The sequence below is a fragment of the Chanodichthys erythropterus genome, chromosome 5, assembly GCF_024489055.1.
Source record: "Chanodichthys erythropterus isolate Z2021 chromosome 5, ASM2448905v1, whole genome shotgun sequence".
Lineage (NCBI taxonomy): Eukaryota > Metazoa > Chordata > Actinopteri > Cypriniformes > Xenocyprididae > Chanodichthys > Chanodichthys erythropterus.
This window is the reverse complement of record NC_090225.1, coordinates 12,748,593-12,762,624: the sequence shown is the minus strand read 5'-3', so window position 1 is coordinate 12,762,624 and position 14,032 is coordinate 12,748,593. Positions and strand designations below refer to the sequence as shown.

At 37.7% G+C, this 14,032-nt stretch overlaps 1 protein-coding gene across 6 annotated transcripts in view; it reads right to left on the bottom strand.

The window, feature by feature from the left end:
- The window catches only part of atrnl1a (attractin-like 1a), a 332,899-nt gene that overhangs the window by 263,661 nt on the left and 55,206 nt on the right, over positions 1-14,032 (bottom strand). For all 6 annotated transcript variants that reach the window (XM_067386115.1, XM_067386114.1, XM_067386113.1 and 3 more), the window contains exon 10: positions 6,510-6,664. In XM_067386115.1, coding sequence (XP_067242216.1) covers positions 6,510-6,664 — 155 coding nt within the window. The remainder of the gene's footprint in view (positions 1-6,509; positions 6,665-14,032) is intronic.

Genomic DNA, 14,032 nt, shown 5'->3' with positions numbered 1-14,032 from the left:
GTCCCTCATTGCAAGAAAAACTGCATAAAAACAGCTAATAATGCCTCTTCTCTCCCCTTTAAAAGTTGACTCGGAGTAAAAATAAAAAGAAAGAAAGATAAATTAATTGAGAGATGGAGGATCTTAGTGTGCTCTTGGGCAAAAAAAGGGTGAGGGTTGAGGACAGGACAGGGATCTTGCTACAGGTGGGAATTAAATAACACTAAAAAGCTAATTAAAGCAAACAAAAGAAGAGAAAATTAAGGCTGTGTCCCAGTTCTCATTCTATAGACTAAAAGTATACAAAAGCGTCTTACTGGCAGTGTTGGGGGTAACGCATTACAAGTAACACGAGTTATGTCATCAGATTACGATTTTCAAGCTTTTAAATTTACAACAGAACATCTGGGTTACTTTTTCAAATAAGTAACGCAAAACTTTGTTTTCTCATTTCTCACATTGTGAAGAGAAATCTGGATTAAGTGCAGAGGTGTTGTGTGTGCTGTGTAAACATGATGAGTATTGTAGTTTTAAAATAAATGTGAGCATTTACTCATCTCACTTGCACAAAAACTGATTCAGTATTCTTCAAAATGAATAAAAACAATGAAATGCAAACTCAGAATATTACGCAAACCTGCAATAATTAAATGTTAAATAATACAAATATACTTCATATATTTGATCTCACTTTATTAGCCACTGTCTTTTCTGCTATCCTTCGATGATCCAATTCAACCATACTAAACAAAAATGACTTTAGTTAAACATCACATTTGCATTTAATTTTGTTGTTGTTGTTGTTGTTTTTATTGCTGCGCCCCCTACCGTACAGGTGCGAATTTGCATTTTTTTCAACCTAAGGCTTATTCATTTCAGTTTTGGTGAAAAAGGGCCTTTACATTTGCCAAAAATGGTTCTTAAAAACAAACAAGCAAGCAAGCCCAGCCCAGATGACAAAAAGTAACGCAAAAAAGTAATATAGTGCATTACTTTCCATAAAAAGTAACCAAGTAATGCATTTAGTTACTTTTTTGGGGAGTTAAGCAATATTGTAATGCATTACTTACAAAAGTAACACCAACACGGGTCACTAGTAATGGGATAGTACACACTGCATTCATCTAATAAAATTATTTTAAAATTCATTACTTGTAGGTTAATACATTTAAAAATTGCCATGGCAGCTTCAAAGTCACAATGAAAAAGAGTCAAAATCTTATACTACATTGCACATAATATGATTTGGGATGCACTAATCTTCATTTAATAAGGTTTAGCTTGTAGCCAACATAAAGGGTTAATTAGGAAATGTGACCAAGTCAGATTGAAAATCGATTTGACAAAAAAAATCAGACAAGTGATTGTGTAACAACATTGCAGTTGTTTATTAACATCAGAATGCAACATGATTAATGATGAAAAACACCCAGTGAACAGTTTCAACTGAAACCAAAAGTCCTAAAATGGTATGGCTTTTACCCAAGATGTCACTGGGTTCATAGAATACAATCTGACAAGAAACAATTGTAAAGAACAGAAGAGAAGAAAAGGTTTTGAGAAGTTAGCTAGAACAAAATTATTTACAACTCTTTTATGTCTTCCATTTCTGCATTTCACTAGATCACAGTGATATATTTATGGTGTGGCCAGCCAACTCTCGAATTTGAAGATTACAAAACTGCTTCTTTACAGCCTTAGGGACAGAATACTTTAAATATGATTTCCGGGTTGGCATTATATGCATTGTTTTATTACAAATTAAAGTTTAAAAAAAAAAAGTTTTTGTTTTGACATAAAAACAGTTTTATTTATTTATATGTAGTTTTATGGACCAAAAACATTTTATGAAACAAATAAATGGCCAAGTGTTGCCCCAACCATATGTTGTCTGTTACAAGTTTTATATTGTTATGAGAAATTTAAGATTTTTCTAGTATTTTATGAACAAACAAATTTCAAGAGAAAACTGTTTTGTTGAGTTCTGCGTACTTAAATCTTAACTTAAAACTTAATGTAAATCTTAATGAAATTGAGCTTTTAGAAATTGAATACTTATACATATTCAATTTGTGAGCACGATTTAAGCTTTATCAACTTAAAAGTGATTAACTACTTTGCTTGTAAATTTTGAGGCAATCGGTTTCTTCAGGATTTATATGTCAGTAAAAGTCAACTTAATACATTTTACAGTGTTGCACCAAACTTTAAAGTGCCAGATGCAGTCAAAAGCTGGACTGCAAAGCAGTGCAATTCAAAAAGAGCATAATCATTGCACATAATGCATACATAATCAGTCCAATAAACAGTCATTTAAGTACAAAACAGCATTTTATGCAGTATAAAGTCAAGAAAGAGTTCATTAAATAATTTTGTTTCATACACACTGCAGCAGGTTGGAAAGGTTGCCCTCTGTATACACAGCAGGAAGAACAGAACACCAACAGTTATGAGAAATTGTACAGGAGCATTTCCAGGAAGCCTGCTGGTGATTAGAAAATGGCCTAATTTGCTACTTTAATGAATTAAGTGAGTGGAGCAGATTTTGGGCCAGTGCTTTAGTGGTAGTGATGCATATATTTGGACAGACTCTTACAGCCAGTATGTGTAAAGCCAGTCAAGGCTGTCCAAGGAAACTTGTGCAATCAGACAAAGTGGCTTGAGCACACAGAGCCAACTCAGACTCAAGCCAAAAATGACCACTCCCTGAGACCAGAACAGAACATCACAATCCATTGAGTCCAGAAAGCTCCTGCCTTTACTTGAGCTTCAAAACACTGTACAAACAGAACAGTAGCGAGGCGCCAGGTAGAATTGATAGTTGCCAGTCTACTGTAGCAAACAATGTGGGAGGAATTCGCTAAGAATGAGCACAATCTCTCACTTCCTCTCATCCTTTCTCTCACCCTCCCTTGACTCCACAACCTCCTTGTCTAAGGTACTGTAAAAGATTCATAAAATAACAGACACCATCTGGCCCGCTGGCATTCGACTGCTTTTTATGAGGATTTAATGATGGCTAAATATTACTGTCAGCACTGAAAGGAACACTTTAAATCATTCACTGATATTCCTCATAAAAGTCTTCCATTCAAAAACCCACATTAACCAAAGTTGCCAAAGGCCGTAGTAAACCTATAGTGTGTGCACTGCTCTCCACTGGGACAATTTAAGTCACAGAGAATATCAAACAACAGTCGTAAAATCCAATGTTGGCTTGCAAGGACTGGCTGAAATAAGTTGTGTATGTTAATTGGTGTTTAATATTTCAAGGTAAGTGCAATGTAAAACAACACACACACTCTTTTTCTCCATATCAGTCCATAATAAATGATTATTTAAAGTGTCGTCAAAGTTTACAGTGCCTGACTTTGCAGAAGAAAGTTTTGTGAACTTGCAAAGCCTACAAGCAAAATACATTCTGTAAGTTTTTTTAAAGCTCTGTGACAGCACCACTCAGTGAATGAAGAAATGAATGTGTACCACCAGATACCCTCAGACAGATGCCTATGGCCAGACATTATACCACAGAGGTCAAAGGTTTCAGAAGCAATCCATCACAGAGGTCTTGCCTTGAGAAAGGTCATACTGAGGATATCTGTAAACCTACGTTAACAGACCCTCAGCTGCGTGTGTGCTTACAGATTTACAAATGATCTGCATGACTGGAGCAACACGCACTCACAAGCTCTGTTCCAAAACTTAGCAAGCCGCCTTGCTGTCCTGTATGCAGCCTGCATAGGTAACTGCATTCTAAAGCTCAAAGTATATTTCGTTTTTTATGTGTCAGCATAGTCCGATATTTCAAACCATGCACACTCTGTACGCTCAGCTCGCACATATGCCTTGAATTTTTTTTGCACAAATTATTTGCTCAACAAGGTGGTAACACTGAAGAAATTGAAGAGACAGAACAAAAACAGCATCAAATTACTGGAGATGGCACCAAAAATATAGATCCATGTTGGCAAGTGTAAGATTTTCCGTCATTTATGATACAACACTTCCCCGCCATTGTGTTTATCTGGTTTTCCATGTTTTCACTTTTACACGGTAGGGGGTGCTGTTACGCATCTTCTGAAAGAGTGCAGCATCTCCGGATCCAAAAACAAGTGAAGATGATCTGCATGAACCAGAAGCAGCGGATAGAAGATTGCTTACGCACAATTAAGCTAACATGATCATCAAACATTCAACAGCATATATATCAGAACTGCCTGATGTTACTAATGAAATATCAAATCCACAAAGAGGTACACAACTGTGCAAGCTTTGGTGGTGTTGATGGATTCAATCTACTCCATGTATGTTTTGATCATCATTCTGAATCTCATCTGGACAAAGCTTATTTTCTCAGTTTTTTGTTTGAAATGTTGTTTTTTATGAAACTCATGTGTTTAAAAAAATAAAAATAAAAAAAGAATGAATGAAACCAGAATACATTTTTTTTTCTGTTCCTCCATTTGATATATTGAATGTTTACATATTCATACAACAAAATATTATGGGGGCAATGAATTTTTTGTAAATATGATAAAAGAAAAATGCTGGCACTGACTGGCAACTTTTTTTAAAAACACTGTTGGAGATAGAGTTAAAAGAGTATGGAGACATTTTAATCACTCATAACTTCTGGAGCGAAATAGTTGGTCAGGTGTGCACTGGAAAGTCTAATTTTTGTCCAATGTCTGCGTTGTGTTCACTCACACAATCAAATGGAGTATACTTTGAAAGGCTATGATTTCGGCTCTAAGCTCGGCTCTAAGCATACACCAAACATTTGCGTCAAAACTGAAGTATACTATGGGCTTAAGGCAATATCCTAACTGAGAAATAACCTTATAAGTAACAGTTTTGGAACACTCTACAGAGGCTTCAACTCAAAGAGCAAACTGGAGACTTGGCTTACCATTGATTTCAGTTGAGTTTGGCTATACCATGTTGCTAAGCTAACAATATGATACTCTAATAAGCAGAAAAATACACAGCACACACAGATACTGTGAACAAAAAAAAACTCCCTTTATAATTATATTAAACTCTACAAATACTTTTCTGTAGATTAATTAAATTAATTACATCTGTAAATGAATTACAAGTAGGCTGTAGTGACATTTCTGCAAATTCTTTTTATGATGCTTCTTTCATATACTGCAACACTTTCACATTAAATATCCAGTGATTGATGCTAAAAGCACGTTCAGTTTTATCTGAAACCAAAGAATGTGAATCTAGCAATGTTTTATGTTCATTGGTTGTTGTACAGCAGTTCAAAAATGAAATGTCACCTTTGCATTACCTTACCCTAAACCTAACCTAAACGATAGTGTAACAAAAGCAAACAGGAGACAAAACCACATTTCCTGAAGTAACCATGCCAATTCAGTTTGCTTCAACGAGTCTTTGAGCTCTTGTATTGTGATTCATGTTTCACGGGACCACAAGTATCAGGCTACCAACTTACCAAGCAAGTTTATTACATCAGAAAAGCCATACATATGTAGCTGGTTGTGTGATGCAAACGTCAAATAGTATTAGTTTACAAATCTTGCACTATGGCAAAAGTGTTTTGAGGTCACAAGTAGTTTTGTACAAGGATCTGTAAGAAAATAAGTCAGCTTGGAAACTGCAGTGAATTGTATGTATATGTATATTTTTTGAGTTTTGCAAAAATGTAAGTAGAGGCAAGTTTTTCCAATGAGCCTAGGTTGCCATTTAGGTTTAAAAAAAAAAAAAAAAGCGACATAATTGACATTTGTTTGCTGTGTACACCATCTTGTCATTTTTTTCAGAATCAACACAGTTCATTGTGGGATTGACTTCAGAATTTGACCAATGAAAGAATCTTAGAATTATACCATTTGAACAGGTTTTGAATCTTGAGCATATGATGTCTTAAAATGCTGTCTACATAGAGTTTACTAGGTTTTGGAACAGAGCCACAGACACTTACTTTCAAAAAGTGAAAAGTGAGAGCACTGACGAGGTGGTATGTAGACTATTTAAAGGTTCTGCACTGGGAGGTCTTCCATAAGGTTACCACCAAAGATTTGATTACAGACACCACACACGCAGTCACTGCATCCTGTATGTGTCTCGCTTGCATATGTCGGCAATATTCTGGGAAATTCCATTATGACTCAACTGTGCATTCCAGTAGATCTCCACTGGCTTATCAGCTTTCTGTAATGAACTGTCAGTAATATCACACTGCAGCAGCTTGAACGAAACAATTTACAGTAACTGTACCGCTGAGTGTGCATGCATTCTGTATATCATAATACGTCACTGGATCCATGCATACTCAAGAGTCATAAATCATAATGTACATGGTTAATGAATCCAAAGTGTGCTGGCAGCATATGTTATAATGCATTAAGTGCAAAAATGTCTAAATATAGGCACTATTATTATTTTTCCCAAGATCTCAACTGGGAATATGACAAGAATCATTACTTTTGCAATTCCACACTTCACCTTTAAGGAAGTACTAGTGCAATTAGAGAAGAAAGGTCACAGGTGTTACATACCTATGTCATAGGAGAGGAAGTCAGAGGAGAAGCATTTGGCCCCGTTACTGAGCGAGGTGTCATTATGAGTGTTTCCCCCGAACACCAGCAGAACTCCACTGATCAGCACAGCAGAGTGGAGGTATCTTGCCAGGCCGCTTTCCCTCAGAATAAACCTGGGGAAAGGCAAACACACATCTTATTGGCTATTGTAATACAGCGTGTGCACGAGTGTTTAGCTTATGGGATGGAACAGTTGGTCTGAAGGTCACTCTCCACAGGCTAGGTCAGATACGCAGACGGACGCCATCAGTAATATGGCACCACAGAGACATCTACCCACGCACAGAAACACACACATGTATGCGTAAGCGCACTTGTGCACACACAATCACAAAATCACATGTGACACATGAAGAACCATTGAGTATTTACATCGATTTAAGTCTCACAAGCCTTAAAGGTGCCCTAGAACTTTTTTTTAAAAGATGTAATATAAGTCTAAGGTGTCCCCTGAATGTGTCTGTGAAGTTTTAGCTCAAAATACCCCATAGATTTTTTTTTTTATTAATTTCTTTAACTGCCTATTTAAAGGCATATTTAGAAACGAGCCGATTTCAGGTTGCGGCCCCTTTAAATCGCGCGGTCTCCGCCCCCTCCCGAGCTCTCGACTCTATCACAGCATAAACAAAGTTTACACAGCTAATATAACCCTCAAAATGGATCTTTACAAAGTGTTCGTCATGCATACTGAATATATCATGTTATACTCAAAATATCATGTTATCATGGATCATGTCAGTTATTATTGCTCCATCTGCCATTTTTCGCTGTCTTCCTTGCTTGCTTACCTAGTCTGATTATTCAGCAATGCACATCCAGACGTTCTGCCCTTGTGTAATACTAACTGCTCTTGTGTTATACCTCAATCATGGGCTGGCATTATGCAAATATTGGGGGCGTACACCCCGACTGTTACAGTCGGTGTTATGTTGAGATTCGCCTGTTTCCGGGAGGTCTTTTAAACAAATGAGATTTATATAAGAAGGAGGAAACAATGGAGTTTGAAACTCACTCTATGTCTTTTCCATGTACTGAACTCTTGTTATTTAAGCCAATATAAATTCAATTTTTAATTCTAGGGCACCTTTAAGTACACAGTAACAGGAACAGTTGGTTTCGAGTCAAACATGATGTAATAATAACTTTCGGTTCAGTAAGAGATTCAGAATATTTCAGTGACTATTTTTGATTCACTAAAAAGAACCATTCAGGAATCAGACTATACTGATTCATTCGTTCAGGAATCAGACTACACTGGTAATGCTAAATGTTTTTTGTCCTCTAAAAAGAGCCAGCTCATAAGAGTTGTTTAATCATGTATCAGACTACATGGGCCAAACTGTATGATTCTAATTCATTAAAAGACCCTGTTTATTTGATTCATTCGTTCAGACTACTTTGGACATGTTCATGAATATTTTAGTATGATGTTCTGTCCGCATGGATGTCCAACAAAATATACAATCTATAAAATACTTTTTTAATAACACATTTGAGAAATTAGTTTACTAGCAACTAATTTTCAACTTCCCTTCACAACTGGCTTTTCTCTCTTATTCTCCCCATAATTTCTAACTTCAAAAAGGCACAGTGGGTTCCTAAATTCTTTCACCACTTCTCCCTTTTGCTTTCCATCCCATCTGTTATCTGTGCTTTGACCTCATTGTTATTGTGTCTGCGAGGATAAGCACTCTGTGTCACTCTGCATCCACTCAGCACTCCTCTCTACACTCTGTCAAACACCCCAAGCCCTGTAAGAGAAACGTTGTTTGATGCATTGTGCAGCTCCTTTCACTTGCTTTGCCAATCAAAAGCCAGAGAGTGAGGAATGCGCAGTGTGTGCATGAGCAAGAGATCCTCACATTTAAGAGGTAAGAGAGCTTTTAGAGACAGGTTTCACCGTTAGGCCAAGCAAAAAGACAGTAAATATAAAGGCAAAGAAAAAAAACTGGGCATGTGTCTCGTTTTTTAATGTCTTCCATGTGCAAGCACAGAAGACTGTGACGTTCTAGGGGAAACGGATACAAAAGATTTCTTTGTGCAGCCGACAACTTTTAAGTGAACCGTCTTTGAGCGCGAAAAGGAACGAATGTGAGAAAGAAACCTCAATTTAACTTCTACTTTGCTACTTTGTGCTTTGTCAACGTTCCAAGAAGCTTTCCCTAGCATACATAAAAGCATTGGTGGTACCTCTGAGTTCAATTGTAGGCCAATGCAATGTTCATAATAAAAACAATGTCATAACATTTCTAAGTTAGGTTTTTAGTTAAAGTCCCCCGGAAATCAAAATTTATGTTTTTAAGCTTTCAACTTCAGTGGGCCTTTTAAGGGTAAAGAGTGTAATTTCAGTACAACTAGTATCACCAAAAGCGAATACAGTCCATCTGTTTGAGTGACCAGACAGGAACAGATCTGACAACGTTGGCCAAACGCCAATGGCATGAGTTTCGAGTAGGACTACCTGTTAAGGTGATGATACACGGGACAACTTTTTGAGCAATGTTGCTTGTGCACTTTCCCATTGAGAACTATTCTCAGATTTTGTTCGAAAAATCTGTCATAATTTACTCACCCTCATGTTGTTCCAAACATGTATACATATCTTTGTTCTGCTGTACACAAAGGAAGATATTTGGAAGAATGTTTGTAACCAGGCAGATGTCGCCCCCCCTATTGACTACTACGTTTTTTTTTTGTTTGTTTTTTTTTTCCTACTATGGTAGTCAATGGGGATCTGCTTGGTTACAAACATTCTTCCATTGTGTGAACAAAGAAATGTATACAGGTTTGAACAATTTGAGAGTGAGTAAATCACAGAATTTTCACTTTTGGGTGAACTATCCCTTTAAGCATTTTTTTTTTTCTTAGCAGGGTTATTCCTCTTGGACTAAACCTCCAAAGAACTCAGTCTGGCAACAACAACCTGGCATCATTTATAGTGTCACTACCAGCTTATTTGTAAATACTGTCAAATTTCACACGTGTCAGGAAGTCTTGGTTAGCAAACTTCCTGGCTTAGAGAAGATGTGATTCCTGCTCACATGTGTGTGAAGGATCTGCTTTGTGTGTGGATGAAAAGTATCTTTTTTTTTCTTTTTTTTTTGAGAGGGCAGAGACTGAAATGGTTAGTCACAGTCTATACACAGACAAACACACTGTCATAGTTAAAGATGTAACGTCTGGATGGATCCGTTCAGAGTCAATAAACTTTGGAGTTTTCAGAATGCTTTTAACCTGATGAACTTTGTTTCTTAATCACTAAATCGGCTCCGAACAGTCTACTAAAGATGAGCCCACTTGACACCTTTGTTGCCCTCCGAGGTAACACAGCAGGCCCAATTTCCTTGCTCTTAGGACATCAAAGGGGCCCCTCATGTGGACTATGGGCCAGATCCACATTCCAGCACCCACACACACTGGCACACACAAAAACACACACACAGACACACATACAGAAACACACAAACATAAATTTTTAACTGTATATATATCCTACCACTATGCTGAAATATATATTTCATATATTTTAGGGCCTATGCATGTTTCCTAGTGTTTAAATTAGTGTATTTGTGCTAGTGTGCATTTTAACGATATAATTTTGTCTGTAAACCATAACTTCTTGTCTATGCCTTTCTAATCTGGCGAGTTTGGTCTCTCCGTAAAGCTCCGGACTCGAGCTATTTACTGAGGTGGGTCACATGGCTGACATATGCATTTTTCTATGTGTTTAATGATACTGTGAAGAAAGCACTCGATCTCGAAATCCGGTCTGATGGCCACTAAGTATGCAAATTCATCTAGGAGACCAAACCAAGGAACTTTGCCCGCCAGATAGTGCTGCGCATCTATTGGCCGCTACAATTCAGGAGGTGTGTTAGTTTGGGTTTCCATAAAAACAACAACACACACCTTTTCTGTGTTCTCCCGGTGACCTCCCGATCGTCTCGTGCACGTCTCCCCGGACGCCTCAGGTGACCGCGCTTCCCAACCACGCGCGCAGCTCGGGAGGACCACTTCCTTTCTCTCTCTCTCTCTTCGGTTAAGTTACTTAAGTTTAAACCTCTTTTGAAAACCCCGCCGGAGAAACCCTCTCGGAAAGGACCAAGCCAAGCGCGTTGAAACTGCTACTCACGGACTTGAACCAATAAGCAAGTATTATCATTTACCTTAAATTTGTCTAAACTGATTTCTGTGCTGGCTCTCTCAAAAGGGTTTAACTGTGTAATTTGCCATTCTTTGATCATCTTTCTTTCCCTGTCTTTTCTTCATTTTCATTCTCGTGTATATATATGTATTTTCTTGTATATATATTTAGATGTATAACCTCTGTATTCGTAGCTGCATATATTAAAACACTTAATTCATGCTCGATTGTTCTGTTGTTCTTCCAACTGAAGACCAAGTCACTTTAACGTTTTTTCGATCGCTTTATGCTTTAGTTATTTTCATGGCCAGAGAATAACTCCGTTTATAATATTCTGTGAGGGACTTAGTTTGCTGGACAAACGAACAGTTTCTCTAAATAATTATTAAACCAGAACTAATCATATATGTAATTGATTATAATTCGTTGTAATTGATTCACAATATATGTTTAATTCCCCATTGGGTCGATATATGAATCATAATTTATTCATAACCTTATGAATTATTATATTCATATTTCATCCATAAATTGATTAATAACCGCTACACATTCGTTACATATATTATTTGGTGGAGGATTCGCGAGCAACGTTTTAAACTTGGTTTTCGGTAAAAGAGCAATGTAGAATAATTTTGTATGATTTAACTTACATGCGCGCTTTATTCAGTGAGAAGACGCACGAGTCCTCTCTACGCACCGTTAACAAGCTGCTGTTTGTGTCTAAAAACACTGCAGGCCTAGCCTTGGTTGACCGTGAAATACACTGCAGTCTATTGATATTTCAAGCTCGTATCTGTGAAGGACGACAATCTTTGCAGTAAGTTACAGTTTTGAATATTAATTTCCGCTTGAATTAACGAATTGAATCGTATTCAACGCGTTTTGAAAGGAGTATAGTGACGAATATTTCCACTAAATCTCTTTTAAAGGCCTCATTATATTTACCCGCTATTGAATCTGAATTTCTTGTGTCGTCCAAAAATTCACAATAGCCGGTTTGCTCCTGGGTTACGTCGTTTGGACTAGCTACCCAAAACCACGTGATCCCCGTTACAGATCTAATCGGAAAAGCAGTCCGTCTGGTTTATCGATTGATGTGTAATAATTTGGAGCTCGTATCAGCATTCTGATCCAATGTTGATTAGTAACAGCGGCGAAGCAATCCCGCAAAAGTTACATATTCGCGTGCATTAAAGTTTGCACCAAAGGGACTGATTCCCAGAGTTGTGTACCCGTGAGTAAAACGGTACACATATATTTATGAAAGAATCCGCTGAGGTTCTATAGTTGTAATCGTGACCGTGCAGTTAAAACAGCGTAAGGGTCAGAAACCCACAAGCGCGCTCGTTTTTGTATCACGAATTAAAGAAAGGGGATGCAGTAACTCTGACCAGACGCCAGAGGGCAGTCTGCTCAGGTGTGCCACCCCTCCCTACTTATTGGTTGTGTGGACTCAGTGACGCCACCGCGTGGACGTTCTGAGTTAAAGCCGCTCCATACTTTGAACTTAATTATCTCCAAGTTATCTTTTGCTTCTCTATACTGCGGGGAGTTGTAAAAGTAATTTGCTTTTGGTGGTTATGCTTTCCAATCATTGTTGGAATGTGGTTTACTGATTTAAATTTAATTTAAACGCGTTTAAATTTTTAATTTAAATTGTTTCCCTTCCAACAAGGGAATTCACTTTCTGAGAGTGCGCCCTGGTGGACACTGTCAGATAAGTCAATTCTCTTTTCCCTTGTATTCTTTTTCCTGTATTCACAGATCTACTTTATTTTATTTTATTTCAGTTTATTTATTTTATTTTTATTCCACTTTGTGTTATTTCATCCATTCCCTTTTTGTCTTTTCTCTCTCTCAAGTTATTTCTTTAGTTTACTTTGGAAATTCATTCCCTTTATTACTTAATGTTTTATTTTATTCACTCTTAGTTCTGGGTCCTGTGTGTTATTGGCTGGCAATAATATTCACGCACACCCAAGCCTCCCTTATTTCATACACTTATTTTTGAATTTAATTAAATAACATTTAATTCAATTTTAAAATTAAGTAGTGTCAATCAGTTGGCATTTTGCTATCAACAAGCAATTCTCTTTAGGAAAAATCTGCAAATAGGGAAGGCTTTCTCTTTTCTTTCTCCCATTCTGTTATTCTATGCACTCATTTAAATTTAATTGAACAAGTTTAATTCAAATTTGAATCAAGTGCCTCTGAATTATCCTCTTTTCGTTTTTTCCCATCCTGTTATTCTATGCACTCATTTAAATTGAATTGAACAGAGTTTAATTCAAATTTGAATCAAGTGCATCTGATTTGTTTTTGTTTTCTGTTATCTTTACTTTTCTGCTTCTAGCTAGTTCATTTTAGACCCCTACTCTTTTATCCTACACACTTAATTAGTTAAATTCTATTTAAACAAGATTTAAATTGAGTTTTAAATTTACAGTTAAGTCGTGTTTACCTGATTGTTTGTGCACTTGCAGATAAGGCCCTTTAGCGCCCTGGGGTGAGCTGACGGTTGCTCCAGTGAGTTCCAGTGAGTGGAGCTACCTGGCCTGGCGCTTCTTACACTAACCGTGTGTGAATCGTGGACATTCTGACCTCGTATCACGGGCAACACGCAAGGACATCAGCGAGTTGTGTATCAGGTACAGGGAGGCAACGAGACCCGGGGTGACAACAAGCGGCAATTTTGTTTAAATTCCCTGCTCAGGCTTCTGCACGACAGAACCGCCCGTTTGGAGTAACTGCCCGTAAAGGGGACAGACTCTGAGTTCAGGGAAAACTCAATCTTGACTGGTCACTCGGGCCGTTGGCGCAAATACCTTGCCAAAGTGCGCAATTGTGCTGGTGTTCCCTGTTTGAGAGGTTGCACCGTGGTACAAAGGGGACAGGTGGCCACGGACACCGCAGTAGAGTGTTTGATCGTCGAGGAAAGGTGGCCTGCCATTGAGTTCTTATCTGAGCACCCACGATTCACCCAGGCCTACGACATACAGTCACTTCACCTAATTGAAAGCCACAGAATATTACATATTCTTCAATTACTCAGGTGCGGGCCAACCCTTAGGCTCTCGATCCATACCATCCCTCTAGGTTTTATGATGCAACCGTGCACTCGCCTGACACCGTCATAAACCCAGCTGGAATAGGAAGTTTAAGTTTCACTTCTCCCCTCTAGCCCTTCTGTTTTAGTTTATTGCGATTCTATTTTGATTCCTTTCTATTTGTTTACTGCTCTATTTCTCATTTAATTGCATCCTCCCTGTTCTGTTTTGCTTCTCTACTGTGTTTGTTTCTTTCAGTTCATGTAAAAGCAGAGCCTGTGAGAGCC